The sequence below is a fragment of the Rhinolophus sinicus genome, chromosome 15 (genome assembly GCF_057876585.1).
Source record: "Rhinolophus sinicus isolate RSI-liver-muscle chromosome 15, RSI-T2T, whole genome shotgun sequence".
NCBI lineage: Eukaryota > Metazoa > Chordata > Mammalia > Chiroptera > Rhinolophidae > Rhinolophus > Rhinolophus sinicus.
Window position 1 is genome coordinate 15,158,479 of NC_142515.1, and position 26,651 is coordinate 15,185,129.

At 43.4% G+C, this 26,651-nt stretch overlaps 1 protein-coding gene across 3 annotated transcripts in view; it reads right to left on the minus strand.

The window, feature by feature from the left end:
* The window catches only part of ACSL5 (acyl-CoA synthetase long chain family member 5), a 46,192-nt gene extending 20,192 nt beyond the window's left edge, over nt 1-26,000 (minus strand). Inside the window, exons 1-3 of one of the 3 annotated variants that reach the window (XM_019725142.3) lie at nt 25,851-26,000; nt 6,916-7,100; nt 3,988-4,096 (exon numbers count right to left, since the gene is read on the minus strand). In XM_019725142.3, coding sequence (XP_019580701.3) covers nt 3,988-4,096; nt 6,916-7,071 — 265 coding nt within the window. In that variant the 5' untranslated portion in view covers nt 7,072-7,100; nt 25,851-26,000. Of the gene's footprint in view, nt 1-3,987; nt 4,097-6,915; nt 7,101-8,663; nt 8,799-23,425; nt 23,670-25,850 lie in introns of those variants that run through there. The other 2 variants (XM_019725140.3, XM_074339064.2) reach the window with 2 other exon arrangements.
* Nucleotides 26,001-26,651: the final 651 nt, after the last annotated feature.

Genomic DNA, 26,651 nt, shown 5'->3' on the forward strand with positions numbered 1-26,651 from the left:
ATTAATCACTAGTGACAGCCACCATTTATAGAATGCTAACTCCATGCTAGGCTCATGCAGTCATTTGGCCTTTCCAACTATCATTATCCCCATGGTACTAAGAATCAGGAAGGACTGGGACAGCTTCTTCAAGTCAATTCAATAAATGGCAGAGATGATGAATGTGGAAAAAAACATACTGCATCTCCTTATCACTTCCCTATTGATGAAATTCTAGTAGAGGTTATGGCCAAGGAACAAGTCAAGTAATTGGCCCAAAGGGGCACCGACTGAGGTCTCATTAAACTCTGTGCCCTAATCAGCTTCAGCCTAATTAGCTAAAGTCTTGATCAGGCAACAGCCTAGTCTTCGATTAACTTACACAGCTCAGATCTAGTTTCTGTTCTAAGGTACGGTCATGTACAAAGAGACGACCCATTAACACCTCTGCAAAAGTGTTACCCTATGCTAAACAGAGTTGAAATTCTGGCATGCAGAACCCCTCCTCCAAAGTCTTATTAAAAATTCAGATTCTTAGGTCTCACTATCAGTAATTCTGACTCAGTTGAACAAGGTAAAGCCAGAGGATCTATATTTTAATCATTACCCACAGGTGAGTCACATCATGGACCATCCACCGGGTAGGGGTCAAAAGTGCATGTCAGGCTTGATGTATTCAGCCCCAGTTGGGACCAGAAGTGTCATTTTTTGTGTGGAAATAGCCAGGCCAGATTTCTCATGTCTTATGTAAGAGGCCGTTTTAACTTTCTCTGTTTCATTTTAATTTAGTATGGGAAAAGAATTCTAAAGAAATATCTTATGCAACATTTTCTAGTTCTGGTCACCATCAGAATGTCCTTGAATCTCTGAGTCTTCATTTCCTCGTTTTAAAAAATAGGAGGGTGTGGGGACAGAGTCCCAGAAAGCAGTTTCCAGGCTAATGGCCTCACATGGAAAGGTGCTGGCTTGGTTATTAGATGGCCATCAGCTGTAATCAGATGGCCATGTGCTATGGCTGGGTGGCCATCAGCTGTTACCGGTTAGCCATTAACCACTAATATAACTGCCATGGCTAGGCTGGGGGTTGGTTAGATGGCAGAAAAGCAGATAGTGGATTGCAGATTGTGTGGCTCCTGCTTCCTGTGTCCCCAACCCAGCTGCCAGCAAGATTATACTGGTATGGTCCCCCTATCCATGGCTCCGTTGGTGTTCCTTTTTGGCCTCACCATGTCCTGTGTTCTTAGGCAGGGAGCAGGAGCTGAGACCCTGCATGACACATGGCGCAGTGAGCAGGGTTCCGACCAGGTAGGAATGATGTCTGTCTCTGGGCAGGAGGACCTGTGGCCCCCACACAGTGTGTGGTGTCTGGTGGCCACTGTTCTCATGAGCTGGACCCCCATGGAGGGGTGGAAGGACATGGATGATTCTCCAACCAGCATAGGCCGGAGAAAGTGGCCATGTGGGCTGGGAAGTGCTTGCTAAGGCAGCCCAGGTGCAGGACTTGTAGTCCCAGGAGGAAACGCTTGCTGAGCCCTCGGTGGAGGATGTGGGTGAGGTCAAGGTCGTCCCTCACCCCCAGGTTGGGGAGGACTTGGAGCCCTCGCCCTGTGGAGAGGGCACACGTTGTGGGGCCAACACACAGTCCTGGCAAATGACTGAGGACTATGGGGAATTGCCTTCCATCCCTGATTTGATGGAACAGTTGACTGTTTGCTTGGGAACGTACCACCATGTAGTGGAACTGGTGGATGTTTGCTTCCTCTGTCTCGCCTGGCCACCAGCAAGACTGTGGTGCAGAAAGAACCCTTGCTGGGGTACAGGTGGATATTGACTTCCTGTCTCTCACCCAGCTGCCAGTGAGGCTGGTGCAGGAAGACCCTTTGTTGGGGTGCTGGCGGATGTTTGCTTTTTTTTTGGTGCGGGGTAAGGGGAACAGGACTTTTATTGGGGAACAGTGTGTACTTCCAGGACTTTTTTCCAAGTCAAGTTGTTGTCCTTTCAATCTTAGTTGTGGAGGGTGCTGTTCAGCTTCAAGTTGTTGTCCTTTCAGTCTTAGTTGTGGAGGGTGCAGCTCAGCTCCAGGTCCAGTTGCTGTTGCTAGTTGCAGGGGACACAGCCCACCATCCCTTGCAGGAGTCCCACCGGCAACCTTGTGGTTGAGAGGATGCGCTCCAACCAACTGAGCCATCTGGGAGGCAGCTCAGCTCAAGATGCCGTGTTCAATCTTTAGTTGCAGGAGTGCTGCCCACCATCCCTTGCGGGACTCGAGGAATTGAACCGGCAACCTTGTGGTTGAGAGCCCACTGGCCCATGTGGGAATAGAACCGGCAGCCTTCAGAGTTAGGAGTGCGGAGCTCCAACCGCCTGAGCCACCGGGCCAGCCCTGGATGTTTGCTTTTTGTATGTGGACTGGCCACCGTTGAGAATATGTAAGCACTTTGGCTGGGAGCCACTATTGTTCCAGCACAGTACCCTGCGAACCCTGGCTGTGCCCAGGAAGTCTGGCTGTGCCCAGAAAGACTGGCGGTACCCTGAGAAACCTGACTGTGCCCAGGAAGTCTGGCTGTGCCCAGAAAGACTGGTGGTACCTGGAGAAACCCTGGCTGTGCCCAGAAAACAGGTGGACATCGAGGACACCCCGTGGGACATTACTTGAACTGGACTGAAACTTTTTCTCGTGAGCTGGGTTCCTGACACAGCACCCCTCGCGGAAGACGCTTGTCATGTAGATTGTGATGCAAGACCCTGGAGGGGTGGAGTTTGGGGACAAGAGCCCCAGAGAGCAGTTTCCAGACTCGGCCTCACATGGAAAGTTGCAGGTTCAGTTATTAGATGGCCATCAACTGTAATCAGATGACCATCTGCTGTGGCTTGGTGGCCATCAGCTGTTACTCGTTAGCCATTAGCCACTAATATAACTGCCGTGGCTAGGCTGGGGGTTGGTTGGCAGAAAAGTGGACAGTGGATTGCGGATCGTGTGGCTCCTGCTTCCTATATCTCCAACCCAGCTGCCAGCAAGAGTATAGTGGTATGACTCACCTATCCATGGCTCTGTTAGTGTTCCTTTTTGGCCTCACTATATTCTGCTTTCTTGTGAGGGGAGCGGGAGCTGAGGCCCTGCATTACAGAGTAATCTCTGAGGTTTAGGGTGGATTAACTAGATAATATATGAGCAGAACCTATTGCATAGTTAGCAGTAGGCAGGAGTTGGTAGTAAATATTGTCAGTCATAGTTAAAAGCAGAAGGGAAGGGAGTGCTAAGAGGTCACACAGGCAAACCTATGCCTGTACAGAATGTCGCCCCAAAGAAAAAAAGATATAGGGAGAGCTGTAAGCTAGTAGTTTTGGAAAGGAAACGCACCTAGCATTGTGTTTAATGATTCAACACATAAATACTGAGGCTTGATATGTTCCAAGTGAATCCACCAAAGCCCATGTGGTGATATTTCTAAGAAAGTCCAAAAGATAATTGCCTTCTGTGATGCTAAGAGTAGCACCATGGGCTCATACGATGGTATTGGGGTCAAGGACAAGGTAAGAAGTCAGGAGACCTACATGCTAGTTTTGGCTCAGATTCTGCATCCGGGGAATTGCATTTATGAAAAACATGTTCCTAAACAAATATAATGTGCTAATGCACTAGGGAGTTAATCAAAATACTTTTCTACATATTATTGTTGACTCTTTAACATCAACTTAGCAGGGGAGTTCTTGTGGTAACTAAGGAACAGATTCAGAGAGCCAAAGTGGTTAGCACAAGGTCAGAAAGCTGGCAATGGAAGAACTGGGTCTCAAACCCAAGGGTGTCCTATGCTGTTTCCTGATACTGTGATTTTTTTCTGATTCCTGCAACCATCCTGACACTGTGCTAATGTCCCCTCCATGTTGTAAGTTGGAATTCTATTCAGACCACCACTGGGGGTTTTAGAAGTGAGGCAGAGAAGCAGAGGTATGGACTAAGACCCCATTTTGGTCTTCTCACAGGCACGGTGAGACTACGAGGCTTACCAGATACAGCCAGCCCTCTTTGGAAAGCTTCGTACATCGTCTTGGCATCTGAGAAGTAGTAACGGAGCAGGTCATTGCTCTTCTCGCGAGCATTCTTCCGTGCTCCTCCCTAAGGCACAAAACCAAGTTTAGGCCAAGCCTGAGTCTCTCCCCACCCTTTCTACGCCCTTGTGGGTTGAATTAAAGAGAACATAAATCCTGACCGTTGAGATCATAGGGATTACCCCTTTTGTATTCAGTCAATTTTTAAACTTCAAAATTGTAGTATCTTCACATCATTGAAACTCAGACTGTCACAGTTATATTTTTGGCAATCTCTACCCATCCTTCTAGGCATACTACACACAGACACACACACACACACACACACACACACACACACACTCACACTCACATATGAGAGATAATATTATAGTTTTATATACATTGACAAAAAGCATATCAAGTTTACACTTCTATAAAATGCATGCTATGTTCCAGGCACTCTGTAAATATTGTAGACGCAAAGTGAGTTAAGACAAAATCGCTGACCATGAGCACCTCAAAAGGGAGAGTATTTTGAATGGGGGTAGGGTGAGAAGGGAAAAAACACACAAATATAATATTGTGATATACATGTTATGATAAAAATATATGTTTTGGGAGAGTAATGAAGCAACCAATTCTGTATTAAGTAGAAAGGCTGCAGAGAAGAAATGATATTTCAATATAGACTTTGAAGATAAGTAAGCATTTACCAAAAAGATGTGGTTTTGGTAGAGGAGAGGGAAAGAAGAATGATTCAGAGTGAAGAAACAGCCTGAATAAAGGCACATAAAAAAACACATTGTAGAATTTTGTGGGTGCTAAAGAACAGGGTATTTGAGAGAGAAGGAATAGCTAGGGATGTGTCTAGAAACGTCAGCTGGAATTACAGGATCAGGCCCTGATATGGATCGTGGAGTTGTAACAGGAGCTACAGGCATGGTCCAACCCTCATGAAAATTAGTCTAGAGAGAAATAGGCATCAATTAAACAAACATACTAAAGGGGCTATAAAAGTATAGAGTAACACATGAGGCTATAACAAGACATCTGACTTGTCTAGAACATGAGGGAAGATTTCCATGAAACGTCATATTAAGTCAACATGTCAAAAATAAGTTCCTTGTCTGGTAAAGAAAGATAGGGTCTTGTTGTCTGTTATCATAGATGGGCTGAGGAAGATGGAAGAATGAAAGATGATTCAGACTCAACTTTAAGCAACTGGATAAGAGAGATGCATTTGAGATGGAACAGGTGGGGAAAGATGAAAGGGTAAGGTGTACGTGTACGCACATAGGGAGAAGATATGCAATAAAGACACTCATTGAACTTAAGGTACTTGAGTGTCACTGAGGTGGACTGGAACTTAGGGGGAGAGCTCAGAACTAGAAAGTCAAATTTGGGTGTCATAGCCTTTTAGATACATTTTCAAGTCATAGAAGAGGAGGTTTTTTTTCTCAGCTTTGAGGATTTAAAGCAGGGATTGGCAGATTATTATCTGGGACCACATCTGGCCTGTCAACTTCTTTTATAAATAAAGTTTTATTGGAACACAGTCATGCCCATTCATTTAGATATTGCCTGGTGGTTTCACCAGCAGAAGTTGAGTTGCGACAGAGCCCATATGGCCTGCAAAAAACTGTCTGGCCTTTACAGAACATGTTTGCTAACTCTTGCTTTAGAGGAATCAAGAGATGATGCAGCTAAAACTCTAGGATGAGGAAAGAAAAAGAATCTAAGTGACAAAGAGAAGGTGTCTCGGAATTAGGAAGAAATCTCAATGAAGGATATTACAAAAGGCAAGAGAAGTTGTTTTAAGAAAGAAGAAGTCTCAAGTCAATTGAGAGGGAGGCTGCAGAGAAATCATTGAATTTAGAAGTTAGATTATGAGTGACCCAGATAAGCTTGCAGAGATGGTAGTGGTAAAGGTCTGATCTCAGTGGGTTGGAGTTCAGAAGAGGAAATCAACACACAGACTACTGTTTAAAAACACTCTAGTGGGAAAAAGAAGGATTGAAAGGAGGTGGTGGCCTGAAGCAGCAGGCTCAGCAGGAGAGGACAATGTCAGGGAAGGAGAAGCAAACGCACCAGAGGAAAGGGGAGGGTGATGGAAAGAGGAGGTAACTTGGAATAAGCGTCCTGAACAGAGGAAAGAAGCTCATAAAAGGATCAGAAGGGGTTGGCTTTACAAAGGAACAGGATGCTTTTTTTTTTTTCTCTGAAAAGGGCTGAAGGTGAAAAATGATGAAGAGAACATTCTTTCAGTTTTCCCTTTGCTCAGAGATATAGGAAGCTGTGTGATTTCCTGAAAGTTAGAGAATTGAGAGGAAAAGCCCAGTTCAATTTCTGCCAGTTTTAAGAATGAATATGAACTCAAAGCTGGAATTTAACTCAATAACTTCTTTATCATTCTCAGACATTGAGTTTCTTAATGAAAATGTTCCCCTGCCGCCAAAGTAATGACTGTATCATCTAGATCATGGGTCAGCAAACATTTCCTGTAAAGGGCTAGATAGTAAATACTTGAGGCTTTGTGGGACTCATATGATCTCTTCCTTTTTTTTATTTTAACTTTATTTTTTTACATATCCCTTTCAAAACGTAAAAACCATTTTTAGCTTGGTAGTCGCACAAGAAAAAGTGGATTTTTCCTGAGGGTTGTAGTTTGCCAACCCCAAACTAGATTACTGGCATCATAAGACCTACCTGTGGTTTTATTTCTGTTATAAAGGAAAATGTGCCATTAATAGAAGTTTAAATTTGTAGATTTTCTGTTGATTGCTAACCTAATAGGCTTACTTTCCCACACTATACCCAACCCCCTTCATGAGTCATCTTGAGATCTTGAATTACAGTTTGTGTTCCATCAGGGCTGACCAACGAAAACGGTGACTGGTAAATTACCTCAATTCCAATAGACTGTTTGTTCAGATCAACAATAGGCATGACTGACTGAGGTTTGTTGATCAGCCACAGGAAGATGGCAGCTCCCAAGGTCAGGATGCAGATCAGTGCCGGGGTTGGAAGTGGGGAAAACAAGAAGTTAAAGATGAAAAGCATCTTTGTGAAAAGCAGCAGGAAATTCAGACCTAAAAAAAAAGTACAGAAAAGGTTAGAGGAAATAGCCGTATCTTTTTACTCAATAGTTCTATGTTTACAGAAGTGGACACACACATACACACACATGGCTTCTAATCTTCCAAATAGCCAGTGCTGGACCACTCAAGTAGCAGAATTTCTCCCATTATTTACCTTAGAGTGAGTTCTCCACTGCTACTTGACTGTCCGTCCTCCCACAAGGTGGAAAGGATCAAAGGAAACAAGTTAATCATTTCCCAGACAATTTTGAGAAATGACTGCCCTTTTATTTCTGGCCCACAAAGCCTAGAAGAAGACCCAACATTAAGTGAGTAGTTAGAGGAGGTCTTCCCCTGCCCAAGCAGAACGAGGGCCAGGAAGGACCCTTCCAGTTGGATTTCCCTAGTATAAACCAAACAGAAGAGGGCAACTCTGTAGAGGCGACAACACAGATTTTAGAAATCAAGCGTCCTGCACGAAGGACATTTCCTGCTGGCCAGATATGCCTTGATCATTGCTTTCTTTTTGAAAGTGTCCGGTGGGGCTCCGAGCTCAACAGCATCACAATTTGCTATGTCCAATGTCCTCTCCTCCAGGGAGTCTGGAGGCACCATTTTTATTGGAGGCAATGTTAATCAGATATGCAGAAAGGGTGCTGGAAAATGGGGCTGACACCTGGTAGCAGGTGAGCGTTGAAGATGTAGGTCAGGAAGAGATCTCAAGGAACCAAAAACAACAAAGGCTTTTTCCAACCCAGCTTTTCTCGTAGTTCTCAGCCAAGTTCAGTTTAAACTGCTCTAATAGGAGGAACTAACTCTTGCCTCACAGCTTTCAGACCTGATTAGGAGAACAAAAGCAGCAAACACAAGCAATGACTGTATGCCAGGCACTGGGCTGGGTTGTTTGCACAGATCATCTAATTTAATCCAACCGAGGTCATGAAGCAGCATTTTACAGACAAGAATACAGAAGTTCCAGGGCCAAAGTGACTTGTCCAAATTCACTCACCATTTCCATTGCTGCTTCCCCGTTAAAAATCTACAACTCAAACCTACAACAAAACCACAACTCCAAATGCATTCACCATTTCCAGACTTGTCCAAATTCACTCACCATTTCCATTGCTGCTTCCCCATTAAAATCTACAACACAAATCTATAGCAAAACCACAACTCATTTTTTCCTTATAGAGACCAGCCGCAGGGTTCAAGGAGACTCAATGTGTCTGGTACCTCACAGGTAACAGCAAAGGAAGTTCGGAAGTTGCATGAGTCAAAGGGAACTGCAATGCCCCTACGGAACAACAGCTTGGATATGAGGCTAAACTTTTTCACTCAAAATCAAGAGAGCAAAGCAAGCCCAATAAAAAGTTTTATCAGATCAAGACCACAGTCCCCCTTAGAACTCTGGGGCAGCCGCCATAGCTGGCATCTGGAACTTTCTCATCAAGGAACACACTTCACTCTCCTCTAAGCAAGGCTATAAAACTTAGGAATTTTGTGTGAGACCAAGAACAGTCGCAAGTAACCCTGAGTCACTGTTAATCATTTTTCTGTCCCCCGATTGGTCATTACCTGAATTTGGAATAGTCCCTCTCCATTTTATGGAGGAAAATTAAACTTCCAGAGACTGTGATGACTGTCCCCAACTCCTTGGTGTCTTCCACATTGTGGTTAAGGGAAGAAAAGGAAGACAAAGCAAAAACAAAAGCAAGGCCCCACAGGTGTTAGGTTACGTGACAATAGGCGTTACCGTGAGGATCTGCCAGGATTCTGAGAGCTGGGATTTGTGGAATCCAGCCTCACCTGGACTTGTTTGGCGAAGTGGCACTCTAGGGGGCAGACCTTGTTCAAGAGCCAGCTATGCAGGACATAGTTCTAAGGCCAGCCACCCCAAGTGGAGGAGTGCCAAAGGGAGCAGAAGCCTGCTTTGTGCTCACCAGCCTGCCCACCATCAAGCCCCGCCCTCAGCCGGGGACACTGCTACCAGTCTGGGAGTACCTCGTGCTCTAGGATTCCTCTCTGTGCCTCAATGCCGCTGCCAAATTAAGAGTCTTACCCACACCCTCCTTCTTAGCTATGGGAACAAATTGTTGCGCTGAGGACTCTGTCCTTTCAGATGGCAGATGTACATTTTAATGGGAGACTTTGCAAATAATGTGTTTAAAAGAGGGTCTAAAGGTGAAATTTATGTTCACATGTGGCAGAATGGGATGGGGGAAGGAGGGAGGGCGAATAGCCTGGCAGATAACACAAAGGGGTGTGTAAGAGAGAGAGAGGCAGCAACTGTTCAACCTCGACTGAATGTCACAAGGTAGTACTCAGAGTCACCAGATGGTCAGATTTTTTTCTTCCTAGAAAACCTGGAGCGCTGGATTTTTATGATACCTCAATTTTAACTATTGGTTCAAATACTAAGTGTCTGGTTTGGGATTAACAAAAAAACACATCTGGTTTAATCCGGACCATGGTCTGTCAAGTATTGAGCATGCCTTTAGATATATTCCAGTCATATTGTCTACAAATGGGATGAGATAGACCACTTCATTACAAACACAGGAGGTCCCTACGAATGCCAAGACCACAGTTTCCTGGGAATGAAAATACCTCGCCTGCACGGGATTGCAGAGGACACCGAAGGCTGTATTTATTTGTCAGCCGAAATAGTTCACTCATTTTGCTATTACTGACCAGATAATCAATCTAAATAGGATATGCACAGAATTTCAAACAGTTCCTACCTGCTGCCCCACATTTTTTTTTGATTGAGATAAAATTCACATAACTATTTTAGAATTAACCATTTTTAAATGTACAACTTAGCAGCATTTAGTACATTCACAGTGTTGTGCAACCATTACCTCTAGTTCGTTCCAAAACATTTCATCATCCCCAGTTTTTGGAAACTCTGTACCCATGAAGAAGTAACTCCCCATTCTCCCTTCCCCCAACTCCTGGCAACCTCAAATTTACTTTCTGTTTCTGTTGATTTAGTAATTCTGAATATTTCATAAAAATGGAATCCTATAATATGTGACTTTTTGTGTCTGACTTCTTTCACTCAGAATAATACTTTCAAGGTTTATCCATGCTGTAGCATGTATCAATTCTTCATTCCTTCTTATGTCTGAATAATATATCATTGTAGGATAGACTATATTTTGATAGATATTTGGGTTCTTTCCACCCTTCGGCTACGGTGAATAGTGCTGTGAACTTTGTGTACCATTTTGTGTTTGAGTACTTGTTTTAATTCTTTAGGGTAAATACCTAATAGTGGAATTGCTACGTCACATGGCAATTTTACATTTAACTTGGGAGAACCATCAAACTGTTTTCCACAGTGGCTGCACCATTTTACATTCTAACCAGCAATGTAGAAGGTTCCAACTTCTTTACATCCTCATTAACACTTGCTATTTTTCTGTTTTTTGATAATAGCCATCCTAATAGGTATGAAATGGCATCTGGTGGTTTTTTGTTTTTGTTTTTTTAAGAATCTACAGTGCTTCACATGTTTTATTTTGTCATACAGTCTTCTAGAAAGCAGGTTCATTTTTCCAGTTTTGTAGAAAAATAGATGTTCCAGTCACCAGTTACTTAAAAGTCTAGTCTTTTTTTTTTTTTTTTAATTATTAGTTTCTGGTGTACAAAACAATGTAATAGTTAGACATTTTACCCCCCAGGCATCTGGTGGTTTTGATTTTCATTTTCTTAATGAATAATTGATCGAGCGTCTTTTCACTGCTTGTTGGCTATTTGCATTTCTTCCGTAAAAGAAATGTCTATGCCAGTCCTTTTGACCATTTTTAAATTGGGTTGTTTGTCTTTGTGTTGTTGAACTGCAAGAGTTCTTTATATATTCCGGATATTAGACCCTCATCAGATATATGATTTGCAAATTTTTTCTCCCATCTGCTGTCTTTTCACTATCTTGATAGTCTTTTTGTTTTGTTTTTAATGCTGAACACACACACATTTTTAACCTTATAATGCTACCATTAGAGAGGATTTGTAATGATATCATGTAACTCTCTCATTATTTAAATGGGACAAACTGAGGGCCTGAGAAAAGGTGAGACTTTCAGGTTGGGTTATACCACTACTAGACTGGGAAAATTTGGTTCTAACCTTTAGAATCTATTACCACTTACATATGTGCTCAAATAAATGAGGGGAAAAGCCACTATTCCTCCTGTCATGTTTCCTGTGTCATTCAAATTACAATTCTCTTTTGGCCACTTCATACACACCCTCCCCACCCCTAACCCCCCTGCAAGCAGAGGTGTGATGGCATCTCCTCTTCCCTTTACATCATTTTTAGTTGGGAAATTATGGGGTGGGCAGGGAGAAGTGCAATAGTGGTAAAGAAAAGAGGAAAGAGTTATGTTATGCTGTATCTGTGAGTTCCTATCCCAGCTCATACATAGATGGCTGAGCAAGCTACAATACATGTTAGGATGGCCCCAAGTGGCGCCTGCTTCCGCTTTCTGATGTGATCATAGTGACATGCCTCTGCCCCACACCCCAGGGATGCCCATTGGTCCTCAGCACTTCCCCTTGATTCAATCCAGGACCCTCCCTTCCTCTGTAGTATGGATGGCCAAAGTCACTCATCTTCTGGTTCCTAACATGTTTAATTCCCAAGCTAGCTGAAAGACACCTTCTGCCTTCACACCTGCTTGCAAGCTCCCAGGACCAGCCCTGCTGTCTAGGTTATAACCACGCCATGTTCAGCTTTGGGTTTTGCTTCTTTGTGGATGTGGAACAGCATTTCTTCATTAAGTCTAATTTTCTTTAGATAAAGTCCCTAAATGGCTCCATTTGCCCTAACATACACATTTTTTGTCAACCATAAGTCCATTTCTACCTTAGAGCCTCCGTGTTTGCTCTTCCCTCTCCCTGGAACACTGTTGCCCAGATCTGCAATGGTTGTGTATTGCTTATAGGTCTGGTCTTAACTAAAATGTCACTTCCTCACAGGCTCACTCTGATCACCCTATTAAATGTTGCCCTCTCACCCTAGTCACTACCATGGGCCTTGCATCCTCTTCTCCATGACTGCTCACTATCTTAAATAGTCCTGCTCCCTTACTGTCCATTGCCCCTACTGAAATGATGCTCTAACTTGAACAGGGATTTTTGTTTTGTTCACTACTGGGCCTCCCATGCCTGTCCTGTGCCTGGCACAAAGGAAACTTTCAGTGAGTGGTTGTTGAATAAGTGACCAGTTTCCTGGTTCAGAATAGTCTGTTCTAAACATTCTTAGGTAACCCATTTTCCTCCTAGTAAAACTCTCCCACCCCCAAACTACCCAAAACTTAGATCACCAACAATCATTCTGGCCCATCTTGAGATAGGTACTCCCACAGAAAGTTGTTGTCCAAGTGTTGGGTTGGGGATGGTGGGTGGTGAAAAGGATGTGTTTCTAACACACATCAAGGACCTCTCAGGATCAGTCAACTCCTCTAGGCTTGGAAGAATTTATAAGATACATCTTATCAAATTAAGTAATCCACAGTAGTAAGTAGGTGCAAGGTCCAGCTTAGAAATACTCGAAAATAATTCTGTTACCCTGGGTTTCTGGAATTCAAAGGACAATAGATAAATTATCTTTTCTTTTAAACCTGAAGAGCTATTTTCTATGCAATAATGACATATAAATTGTAATTATAAGCTTTTCAAAAATTTTTTTTAAAATCTGCCTCCTAGAAAGGGACACACTCATTTGAATTTAATTGGTTTCTCTCTTCTCTTGCATGTATGGGCTTATTCTGTGGTGCTAGAAAGCTCATTAAAAGAGAGGCCAGAGTCCTCAAGTTCTTACACCCAATTAGTTAACACATTCTTCCCTTCTGAATGAATTACTCTCTCCTAGAGACGATGTCACAAGTTTTCACAACTCATAATGATTCGAAAGGGGCCTGCATGTTATTTGGGAGGCCGTACACCTATATGGAAGTTTTGCTTTCTTGGTTAAGCTTTAAGTTGCTAACTCAGCCTCCATTGTTATTATCCTTAAATTCCTGCCACCCTCAATTTAGGACACCATCATCTCTGTCTTTAACCACATAGGCAATATTTCTAGACAAATTCCAAGGTAATGGCAAAAGGTGAATAGGACATTATAAACCAATAGCTTTGTGAGTACACTTGGAAAGATCTGATAGCCTTTCCTAACTATGCAATGAGTGTGAACCAGAGTCACACTGAATTGCAAGATCCTTCACCCAATTTCCTCAGAGGCCTGGAGGTAAGGGCTTTTCACCTTTCCTTACATGAGTGTATTGTTCTGCATCAAATGTAATTTTCATATACTAAGAAATAAAAGATAACATGATGTGAGACAGTGATCCTGTTTCAAAAAAGCTTAGTCAGAGAACAGCCTGATATGGAAAAGCATTGGTTGCTAAGGAGAGTAAAATCTCAGCTATTCATGCTATTTTAAATGATTCAAAGATCAGAAAGGCCTACATTCAGTTAAATCCGAGATAAAAATTTGTTGTCATATTTCCCAATTAAATACAAAAACAGTTTATTGGGGAAGCTTAAAAACTCTGTAAGGAAATAAGTGGCAATTAGAAACTGGGAAATAATTCAGTAAGGTGGCCAGTTACCAAATCAGTAGCCAGAAAGTCAATAGCTTTCCTATATTGCATGCCAATAATTAATTTGAAAATAATGGAAAAGATGCCATTCACAATGGCATATATAAGAATACATGTTTAAAACCTCTATTTAAAAAGTTTACATCTGGGGGCAAATGGGACTTGAAAAATGGGAAAATATACCTAAAATAGTCAGTAGGGGTAGGGCCCCCCTAAATGTACCTGTAAATTTAACGCAACCCTAATGAAGAGCAACAGGATTTTTTTAGGAACTAAAAAGTTAATTCTAAAGTTTGCCCCCAAAATAAAACTTACAAAATGAGTCAGAAAAATTTGGAAAAAATAACAGGAATTGGGTGGGATGGCAGAGAGGTAAACACAACAAATTTGCTTACTATACAGCTTTGGAAATTTTCTATTGGTCATGAATAGAAAAATGTATGTAACAAAATAATCCTGAAACACCCCCAGTGGGTCTATACAAAATTATCACATACTAAATTACATTTCAAATCAAGATCAATTTTTTTACTTATAATAAATATGTCAAAACAACTGACTAGCTGTTCAGAAAGGGCACACAAAAGTGATTACTGTCTTACTCAGAAAGATAAGTTCAAGATGGATCAGAGTTAATATAAAATAAAGAAAACCAAAAGAGTATTTGGGCATAAAAAGTCTGAAATAATTTTTTTTATAATCTTGACGTGGAGAAGACTCAAGGCTGACACAAAACCTAGAAGTTATGAGGTGTGATCAAACAATACAGTGAATGTTTAAATAAAAACAATTTTTCACAGTAAAAGACACATTGCCATTAATTCCCCCTCAAAATACTTCCCTTGCTTCAAACACACTTATCCCATCATTCTTGCCACTTTCTGAAGCAGTTCTGGAAGTCCTCTTTCCTGAGTGTCTTTAGTTGTGCTGTCATGGCTGACTCGATGTCCTGAATCAATTCAAAACATTTACTTTCACTGTCATTTTGAATTTGGGGAAGAGCCAGAAGTCACATGGTATCAGACCCGGTGAATAGGGTAAATGAGGACACACTGTAATTTTTTTATAATTTATTTTTTAAAATTTTTATAAGTTTCAGGTGTACAAAACAAAGTAATAATTACACATTTACAACCCTCACAAAGTTATAACCCCTCCCCCAATCTACTACCCCTCTGACATGGTATATAGCTGTTACAATACCATTGACTATATTCCCTATGCTGTATTTTGCATCCTGTGACATCTATATTATTCTAGTTTGACATCAATATTATTGATGTCTAGTTGACATCAATATTATTCTACTTCAGCTTCAGGTGTATAGCGCAGTGGTCAGGCATCTACACAGTCTATGAAGTAAGTGATCCCCCTGATAAGTTCAGTATCCATCTAACAACTTACATGATCTTTACATTACTGATTATATTCCCCATACTGTTTTTCATATCCTCAAGACTATACTGTGACTACCAATTTATACTTTCTAATCCATGCACCAGAAGCAATGTGTGACACAGAGCCTTACTGTTGTGATTAAACAATACAGTGAGTGCTGCTACCAAGGGCCATCCAATGGAAAAGCAGGGATCTTCAATATGGGAAGTGGCACATTGAACCTTAGTAACAGTGTGTGACAAGTTTCAACTTGTTCAGTGCAGTCAGTCAGGTGTGAGCTGTGGTTGAGAGAAGGTGTGTTTTAAAGTGTGCCTTAAATTATCCTCCATCATGACAACACTCTGTGTCACACATAGCATCTGATACAGCAATTTCTGTCAAATAAAAACATTATGGTGTGTCCTCATCCACCTTATTCACTGGACCTGGCACCGTGCGACTTCTGGCTCTTCCCCAAAGTTAAAATGATTCAGAATATCAAGGCAGTCACGAAAACGCAGTTAAAGACTCACAAAGGAGGACTTCCAGAACTGCTTCAGAAAGTGGCAAGAACGATGGGATAAGGGTTTGAAGCGAGGTGGAGTATTTTGAGGGGGATTAATGGCAATGTGTCTTTTACTGTAATAATTTTTTTATTTAAACATTCACCATATTTTTTTTTTACCATACCTCGTTATAGACACAAATGTTGCAAGTTTTAATTACATAAAATTTAAAAAATTATATATTTGCCCTACCAAAAAGATACCAAAGACAAAATCAAAGATAAACTCGGAGAAGTATAAAATACTCCAGATAGGCAAAGAGCTCATTTCTTCAATGAAGCAATGCTTACAAACCAGTGAAAACAAATACACAACCCAGTAAAACAAAGGGCAGAGGTCACGACCATGAGAGAGTTTACAGCAAAACAAACAGGTAACTTAAAACTAGGGAAAGACATTCAACTTTGCTTTCAGTTTTAAAAAATGCACATTTAAATGAAATGCTTCCCTGCCCCCCCACTCCCCACCCCACCCCACCCTTTGACTAGCAATGATGAAACTAAAATGCTCTGTTGATCACGGAAACAAATTTGGTGCAGACTTCTAGTGATGTGCCCATTGCCCTCTGCCATAGTTTAGGATGTGTGCCCTTTGACTTAACGACTCTACTAGTAATTTGTCTCATAGAAAAACATCAGTTCAATCAAGTGCATCACAAATGGCTCAGGTAGTGATGAAGTTTGTGGGCTCTGAGTCAGACTTGGGCTCAAAGGCTGCTTGGTCATCTATTTTGTGACCTGGGGTAGATAACTGCTGTGTTGTTCCTAATCTATAAAATGGCAATAATACGGGCCTCAGAAGGCTGTCACAATGATAAACGGGATTAACATATCTGTAAAGTGCTTAGAACAATGCCTGACACTTAGGGTCACGTATTAGCTATTCTGTTCCTAATCATTAGATCTATAGGATTGTTTATAATGCCCGAGACCAGGAAACCCTTCTTGATAGGAAAGTAACCAAATAAATTGTAGTACTTCCACACTGTGGAACTCTTTGGCAGGTATGAAGAAGCATAAAGCAGGTCTGTATGATACGGAAAGCTCTCTGTGATATACGAGTATTACCAAGTACAAAAAAAAGAAAATGCTTGGACAATGTGAATTATGACAGGACTGAGGCCAGGAGAACCAGTATCAGAAGTCCACTGCATTTGATAAGAGAGCCTGTAAAAAAGATAGTCTTTTGTGTTTCGGAGGGTGTAAGCCTCATGGGAAAAGACAGATGGAAGAGCGGAAATCGTGAATGGATTGTCCAGAAAGTTTGAGTCTTTGATCATTCAGTGAGAGAAATTTAAGGACGTGAATGTATACTGGGCATCATTTTAGGTGCTGGGGCGATAGCAGTGAAAAACGCTCATTTTACTGGGGGATTTTGACAACATGTTTGAATGATAACTAGGTTATATAGTACTATGGAATAAAAAAGTAGAGAAGAGGAGGAGTGAGGATAGAGCTGAGGGTGCGTTTTAATCTGGGAGGTTAGAGTAAATCTCATTGGGAACATAACACTTGACAGTATGTATCAATCTGAAATATGCATGCCTCTTTTTTATTTTTATTTTTATAACCCTAAAACGAACAACTCCAAATTAGCCCATCTCTGACTCAGGCAGCTGACTTAGAAAGTTTCACACCTTGGCTATCGGCATTTCATGTGAATACACCTGAGACTTCCGCCTTAGCTTTGTTTCTAAAAGTGCAGCTCTCCCACCCACCAAAGCCAACTCAACACAATGTCTTTTCCCAGCACTTCAGCCTTGTATAATGCTACTCAGCTGCTGAGTAAGTTACTCTGGACAGCAGCTCTGGGGGTGGAAACGTTTTTCATTCATTTCTTTAGCAGATAAGAAACCGGAACAAAGGTCAAGTTTTAAGCACAGGGCCAAAGGGGCCCTGAAAGTGCGTCTTTCAACATTTACAAGTTGCCGAGGAGAGGGCCGGGCATCAGCTCCTGACCTATGAGCCTGCAGATAACTTCACAGCCACTCACCAGCGCCCTGGTGCTCAGGCCACCTTACATTAGCTTTCCACCAAGCAGGGCCATGTCACCAGGTTCAGGTGGCTCTCCACATGTGGGAGCCTGGCACCTAGTGCGCTCTGAAGCACACACACACCAGGGGTTGTCCCTAGGCAGAGGACAAAGGGCATCCTTTTTATCTCCAAGGGGCATGCAGGGCAGAATAAGACAGCATTACCAAAGGAGACCCCTATCAAACCCCCGGGGGGGGGGCGGTGAATGAATAGTCCTTTCCACACCATGGAAAGTTTAAAGCATTAAAACAGGAAAATGATATGAAGCTCCCACATCTCGCTCTTCCTAGCTCAATTCTGCATCTAACAGTTCCATTGTGTCAGGCAGTTGGCAGAGAGAAAGGGCTAGGCTTGGGACAGGTTCCCTGGCCCACCAGCAAGCACACCATAAATAAATGGTTAGGGTTTCAATGCATGTCCATTGGGGATATCCTTGCTGCTGAATCAGATGGAAAAAGCTACGTGAACCAAAGCTCAGGAGGGATGTGAGAAATGAAGTAGGATCAGCTCTTTTCTTGAGTTCACATCTCCGAGAGGCTTCCTTGACTCAGGGAACAATTTGGGCCATGAGCACATCCATAGCTTTCAGATTCTACTGTGCCCAATATGGTGCCTGAGAGACAGTGGGAACTCATCAAGTGTCCTCGAGTCACCTTTCCCTTTTGTTTATCATTGGCACAAGTTCAGAGAAAGGCTTCTAGGGAGGGGATATGTTGACGAAAACAGGTTGCAAAATTCAATCCCGTAATGACACGATGTGTGCCTATACACAGAGGGGGACAAAGTTGTCTGAGCCCTCCTCCAAAATGCTACAGCCAGGGGTTTCATGCCAGCGTGAGGGCAGTGCTCAGCAGCCTGACTCTAACGAGGCCAAGGTGCATTCATTCTTCAGGTGCTTGAATATCTGAGCACTTCCTGTGCGCCAGGCAGTGTGTTTAGCATGGGGAAAGCACACGTAGAGTTCATAGTAGGGGACAAAGCTAGTTCCCCGGCAATAAACCATTGCTCTACGGGAGGTAGCCAGGCTTTAGGAACATCCAGTGGGCTGGAGAAAGCATGCATGTGGCAAGAGATAAGTTTACTCTCTGCACTTAAAATTTACTTATAATAAGGCAAACAAAGATCTTGGACCCACTGTGTGCCCAGCAGAGTGCCATGTGAAAAGAAACTAAGAAGACATAGCTTCTGCCCTCTGGGGACTTAAGGGTCTACTGAACACTAAAAACACTAAAAACTTAGACAAGGAGTCAGTGTGTGGGAACCAAGCTAATGGATTTGAAGAAGGGAGAGGCTAGTAGAATGGAATAGGTGAAGACAGCAGTACAAAGCTCTAGACCCTCAAGCATGTGTGGTCCTTGATCCCCTGGCTTTATTGGCAGTAGCCTCATTTCCAGGGACAATCAAGGATGATGACCCACCAATGACACCAATGGCTAGTAAGACGCCCCCACTATGATTTCAGCCAGGGTCACTGTCACCAACCATCAACTGTTGTCTGTGTATCTCCATCCACTTTTTCCATGGAGAGTCACCACATTAGGTGGAGTGAATCTCGGTGGAAGGGAGGAAGGGGATACAGAGATGTGGGGTAACAGGTGGTATGGCTGAAAGCACAAAAGCAGGACAAGCGGGGCATGTGGGGAAGGGAAATGGTGAAGAGGTATTTCTGATAGAGGTAGAAGATCCATCTTTAGTTGAAAGAGAAACAAAGAAAAAGCCTCCAAGAAGGCTGAATGAGACAGAGTTTGGGGCTGGTGTAAACACTACACCACTGGAGTCCTTTCAGTTCACAGACACCAGAGAGCCTTGGGGAGCCAGGCCTTGGCCAGTTGGGCTGATGTATTTAACAAGAATGCCCTCATTAGGTCAAATAACACCGTCCATAAAGATAGCATTGGATTGTTGTTGAGCCATTCACAGATAGGCTGGTGACAGGCAGTGACAAATCCGACTGGATCACAGATTGACATAGTCAACCTTGATCTTCCACTATGCTTCCAACAAATCACAGTCCAGCAGCTCAACTTTGAGGAAAACCTTGTACTCCCAAAGGCTTCTCAAGTCTATTGCTGACCAAGTGAATTATGAGTGGACTGAGGTCAGGAGAACCAGTATCAGAAGTCCACTGCATGTGATAAAAGAGCCTGTAAAAAAGATAGGCTGGACAAAGTGCTGAGTCTCTGTCACCCATGCCAGGATAAAGACAGGGTGATACAAGAGGTTGGGAAAGAAGCATTCCTGTCTGGGCTCTCTGCAGAATCAGCTCTCACGCTACCTACTTCAGCCAATGATCAGGGATCACTAGATTTATATTGCTTTTCCAGGTACCAGAGCAACAGCTCTACAACTTACTAGATGTGTGGCCTTGGGAACAGTTACTTAATGTCACTGAGCCTCAGTTTCCCTCAACTGCACATAAGAAGAGGCAGGAGATAATTCCTACTTAAAAGGGATACTGTGGGTAGACCGTCTGGTACACTGTTGGGTACGTGAGAAGTCCTCAGAAGACTACCTTTTCCCCTCTTCCACTTACCTCAGTTTCTATCTCTTTGTCAATATCAGACGTTCTATTTTGAGATGTCCCAAATGAGAAGACATGATCACGGTCTTTATACTACACCTGCCCTTCAACTTATATGCAAAGGTCTTAATAACTCCTCAGATCTATTTAAACAGAGGATTTCTAGTTGGAGAGGGCATGGCACACTTCTGAACTTTGACCTAGCCATCTTCCCCTACCGCCCACCCCCACCCCTGCGTCGTCTTACAAGCCCCTCACAACCTCATAACTCTTATAGAGCTTGCCTGAAAAGGTGCGATACCATGGCCTGGCCATAGCAGTACAACAGCTGCCTGACCTTCCAACACTCATGTGTTTATTCAAACAACATAATTAAGAGCCTAGAAAACATCAGGCCCTGTGCCAGAGGCAAGAAAAAGTGAGAGAGCTCATGTCTGACCTCAGGACACATAGTCACAAGGGAGAAACAGACCTAGAAGAGTTTACAGAAGAGTGTGACAAGAGCATTGATGGCTAATCTCAGGGCTGCTGGGGACACGTCACCCTTGCAGGATGTTGCCAGGATGCTGTTGCATGAGAGTGACCTCCGGCTGCACCCCAAATGATGGTCAGTGCATCTGCTGGCCAGGCATAGTAGACAGACAGAAGCAGGAACTTCATTCCTGGTTTCTAAAACATTGTCAAATCCTGGTTTGGAAATTCCCCTGCCTAGAGGTGGGAAGATTTCCTTGTTTGAGGTGCAAGTCACCAAACATAAAATTAACCATTTTAAAGTGAACAAGTCAGTGGCACTTCGTACACTCACAATGATATACAAATACCACTTCTGTCTAGTTCGTAAGTACTTTGATTCCCCCAAAGGAAAACCTGTACCCACTGAGCAGTTACTCCCCATTCTTCTCTCCTCCCAAGCCCTGGCAACCAACAGTCTGCTTTCTGTTTCTCTGGATTTGAAATGAGAAGATTCTCAAAGGAGAATTTCTTCCAGTTTCTAATTCTCTGGCCCAGGTACTAAACTAGATTCATCAGAAATGGAGGCACGGGGCCGGCCCGGTGGCTCAGGTGGTTAGAGGTCCATGCTCCTAACTCCGAAGGCTGCCAGTTTGATTCCCACATGAGCCAGTGGGTTCTCAACCACAAGGTTTCTGGTTCAACAAATCAAGTCCTGCAAGGGATGGTGGGCTCCGCCCCCTGCAACAAAGATTGAACACGGCACCTTGAGCTGAGCTGCCACTGAGCTCCTGGATGGCTCAGTTGGTTGGAATGCGTCCTCTCAACCACAAGGTTGGTGGTTCGACTCCCGCAAGGGATGGTGGGCTGTGCTCCCCGCAACTAGAAAAACGGCACCTGGACCTGGAGCTGAGCTGCGCCCTCCGCAACTAAGACTGAAAGCACAACAACTTGAAGCTGAACGGCACCCTCTACAACTAAGATTGAAAGGAAACAACTTGACGTGGAAAAAAAAAAAAGAAAAGAAATGTTGGCACCACCTGCCTCAAAACTAAATGAGCCGAAATTCAAATTCTAGCTGCAATCTCTTCATACTGTGTCCAGTTTCTTTATTTCTAAGCCTCAGTTTCCCCATTTTTGAAACAATTTCTTTCACTCATAGGACTGTTTAGAATGTCACAAGAGAAAAGCCTCATAAAACGGTAAGCACAGTGCTGCCCCATAGAAAATATTCAATGAGTGGTAGCTATAATATTTGCAGTTCTAGAAAAATGTCAACCTGAAAAATATCTAATAAATATATGAACTCAATATCTGCCCAGGTCACCATACTTGAACCTCTTTTTACAACTGAAATCTAAAGAAAGGCTAATTCTAAACATGAATGGATGGAGCACACGTTTGTAGCATCACATCGACTGCAGCTTCAGTTCCACTTTGCAAATTGGCTGCTTTGTGATCTTGGGGAAATTGCTTTACCTCTCTGAGCCTACTCAACCAAAAAAATAGTGAAACCAACCACCTCATTAGATTGTCTTAATTAAATTTAAGTGGAGCACTATGAGCTGGTGCTTCACTGGCTTCATCTTTCCTCTCTCCACTCATTCCCCAACCCTCTATCCTTCCCTGACCCCCAGCCTCCTGTAGAATCTGTGGCCCACCACTGCATATTTAGCATGTAGGCCCTCAATGATACATGGATTTTATTGTAGGTTTCTTTGTCCTCAAAGAGTTAGAATATAGCCTGGGAGACGAAGATTATTTAAGGTCAGAACCTAGCCAGAGGCCTGGCTGAAACATTCTGTTTAGTATGGATAATGCTTGTAAAGAAAAAAAAATTAAATTGAAACGTGTTTTTCATTTTGCCTTGCATTTTGCCACAGTCGCCCCCACCTACATCTATTTACATACCATTTACTTTACTTCGCTATATTATCTGCCTATCCTATAAGGATTTGTGACCCTTATTTTATTTAGGTGTTTGTTCCTTTTATTGTGCCAAGCGCACAAGTGGTGCCTACAAAATTTTATACCATGCCACTTCCAAGATTATTCTATGCTCATCTCAAATACTTCTTAATTAAAGGGACCCCCTCCCCCCCTTGCAGAGTAATTCTCATACTGGAATATAGAGAAAGGGATCAAACAAAACCCATTACTCTATTTCTTTTAACTAAACCAATCTTTTGTTTTTAAAATTAAACTTAGTTGAATTTAATCTGATTTTATTATTTTTAACGACTACCTCTGTTAGAGAATACCAATCACCTACATGTTGGAGCTCTATATTCAGTCTTGCTTTACCAACAGCCAGAAAGGGTGATACCCACAGAAGCAAGCAAGCCCTGACCATGGAGTCCCTTCCCAATGCTCGCTCCTTGAAGTTCATCTGAGATTCAATCTGATGAAACTCCATCAAAAACCGTTCCGTCAGTCACTCATTCATCAGCTCTTATGCCAGGAGAGTCAAAGTCTACCAGAGCCCACATGGGAGCTATGGCAGATGCTAAGGCCCAGAAAACCAGGTCTCAGTTGTGGTTCACCTCCCCCAACAGAAGCAGGAAAAAGAAACCCTGATCCATGCCCCCACGTTCCTCCATTTACCCCGATAAGCAGGGTTTAAAGGTGCCCCTTAGAGACCTGGGAGAGAAAGCACTAATGTGTGCCTGGGGCACAGCGAGCCCTAGATTCGCTGAAGCTGGGGGTCAGGATACCCTCTCGGCCTCTGCTCCATGCTCTCAATACCCCTTGCTAAATACCCGCCGCTAGCAAGTCCCCTTACCCTGTGGGGGCAGCCTCATCTCTTGGTATTTCCAGCAAATGGGGCTTCCTGGCTCCGAGTTCTTCCTGGTACATGAGTCCCTGTTCTTCCCTCACCCCTGTTTCCTCCAGGGACAGGGTAACTTCAGAGCATCCATGCAAGCCGGTGCCCACGGCTCAGAGCACGCCAGCTCTGCCCAGTCTGCCTGCCCTGTCCGGAGTCAGGCCATGGCTGGGCTTTCTAACGTGCTCGGGGACTTCACTTCCTGGTTTTTCGTTCACAACTGAAAGTGGAAGCAACCGACCAGGAGGAAGAAATCCGCCAAAGCTACCCTGGCTGATTTTCAAACACTTTAACCCCAGCCCCTAATGGCTGAAACAAAAGCCAGCCCACATCCACACATTCCACCCTTTCCTCCTTGAACTACCTCTAAATGAAGACCAAAAAAAAAAAAACACCAAAAGGAAAAAAAAAAAGCAAACAAAAATGACATGAGGTGCCGCCTCAGACCACTCGTGTCAGAGAAGTGACGCTGCTTCCCTCTAGATTCCCAGGACAGGAAGGTCCAGCCAGAGGCATCTCAGCCCTCACATTCCTCCCGAGACCGCAGGGGCACCAGGAGGCCAGTCCAGCCCCGCACTGCACCCTGTCACTCTCTCTCCAATCCCCAATATACCTGCCTCAGTCCCTGAAGTCGTTCTGATAAAGCCAACAAAACAATCAGATCAGGAATGACAGGGGCAGGGATGAAGTCTTTGTTCTTTTCCTCTGACACATCAGCTCATCCTTTTCATTCCTCAGACTTTAAATTAAAAATATATTCTGTTGCCTCCCTCACTTCCCAAATGAAAACCGGGAAAATTTGAAATCATAGGACCACACAAGCACGTATGCCATTAGCTGTCAGATTGACCCCACGTCTTGTAGTTTCTGGAAAACTCCACTGTAAGCACATGAGACAATGACAGTAGAAAAAGCAAATAACTTCTTTGTATTGTTATAAAATCATTTTGAATGTGCAGAGCCCCTGAAAAAGTTGTGGGGATTGGTCTACACGGTACCGGGACCTATATAGTCTCACTCTCACTGGATTCACCTGACACTGGCCACAGAAGGGCCCAGGGGCTTCCATTCTTAGATTTGGAAGCAGAAATAAGGAGTTCTCCTGCTCATTCCTGTCCACACCCCTGCCTACCACTTCAGTGACACCCCACAATCAAGCAGCACTTCCCCCAGCTGGCGCTTTATTAGAGCTAGATTAGGATTTCTTCTTTCTACAGAGAGGAGGTCTGAGAAAGCTCAAACTGAAAATGCCGGGGTGAGCTGTGCCACAATCTCAGAGAACCTGGGCTGGTCCCTTGGCCTCAGGGGAGCCCATTGCAGACATGGGAGAAAAACGAAGTACAGGAAGATGAGAGTAGTCCCTGCCATTCCATCTTCTGGGGCATCTCATGGCTAGAGGAACACTTGGCTGTGCTTAGTTTCATCAGATCATGTCCTCAAGAGGAAGCTTCCTTCAGCGGAGAGCAGAGGAGGGCAGAATGGGTGTCAAGTCTTAGCCACTCTAATACCACTGGGCTCTTCTTTTACCAACCAGATGAAGAGCTCAGGTCCAGGAGAAGACAAACCTTTCCTTTGTTTTACTGGTTTCCTCAAGAACTGAATGCTCCAATTCAGAAGAATCTGGGACATTCTGAAGCTCTAGCATTCTTGTATTCCTGTTCAGTCCTATGTGTACGTGAGTGGCCTCCCAAGATCTGAGAGCATAATGGAAGATTTGGCAACACACAAGAATTCTGCATCATGCAGCAGCCTGTGGTCACAGACTGATGAGGACTCAAACCCTTGTCACACCATCTCTTTGCTACGTAGCCCAGGACATGTTGCTGAGGTCCAGAGGCATATTATTTAGTTATGAGGAGACACCAGCTACCTTACCGGAGGTGGTGAGCCGATGAGGTAACGCATGTCCCACATCTAACAGAGACCCCAGCACCTAATAGAATGTCTGCTAAGTTTCCCCCTTCCCCTTCTTCCTTCCAAATGGAAATCACTGCCATCAACAGCCAATAAATGCCCTATCTCACTGTATCAATACAGAAATTTCTGAATGGAAGATAAAGGAGACCCACATCCTGGCTTTAAAGGTGGTAAGTCTGTTTTAGTCACATTTAGTGAAATTAATACCTTTCTCTTCCAAGCCTATCTCCTGTCAGCATTGAGATCACTCAGAGGTCTCCACCTGGTTTCCAATAGATTTTTTTATTTCTTGTGCCTCCCACCTAAGTCAGCAGAGATTACTACTCAACCAAATGTAATTTCATGTTGTAAAAGAGCCTTGGGTTGAGAATAGACACATGTCCCACCTTCCTCCCCCTAACCACTCCCATCCGTGCTCTCCCATAGATGTGTAAACTCTAGAACAGGCAGCATTACTGCAGCTTACCTTGTAAGAATACTCTCACTTCCTGGGTGCAGGAAATGTGTCCCTCACAGCTGGCTGTACTGGTTCAGCACCAGAGTCAGGCACCTCTGCTCTTTCCACAGCAACTGGGACGAGGCCACACCTGAAGCCAATGCTTACTGTCCCGAGAGTGGCCAACAAGCTCCTCTGGAACCTTTGAACCTATTGCAATAGAGGTTCAAAGGTAGAAGTTACCTGTTCAAACACTCGTAGTAACCTCAGACAATGAGAAGTATAGAATTTGGCAAAAGGTTAAAACGGGATTGTTATGCAATGGGCTTAAGAGGAAGAAAAAAAAAACCAAAAAAAACACAGCACAGCCCTTAGCTAAGAAAGCTAACGTTTAACAAGCAAAATCTTTTTTTAGAACCTGTCTGCCAAGGAAAGGAAAAGGGGTAGATAGCGCTTTGCATCTGTTTTGGGGGCAGAATCCTTGACATTGTGATAGAAAAGGGAAGATCTAGATAACAAGAGGGAAAAGGTGCTCCCTGAATTTAGACTGAGAGAAAAATGAGAAGCCACTCTGTCTCTCAAGCTATAAGTTTAAGATTCAAATAGGTAGAGATCTGTATTTAGAGATCAGCCTTCTTCCAAAAGGGTCCAGTGACCCCTGCAGAATTACAAGGTCTCTTAACCAAATAAGGTAAATCACTCTAGAGTCTAGACGGAGGGACAAGACTAGCGAGATGGTATTTAGAATGTAGAATTGTAGGTCCAGCCTGCACCACCCACAGCTTTGCAAGGCCCTGAAAGAAGCAGAGTTGCTGTTGCATCACTCGTCTG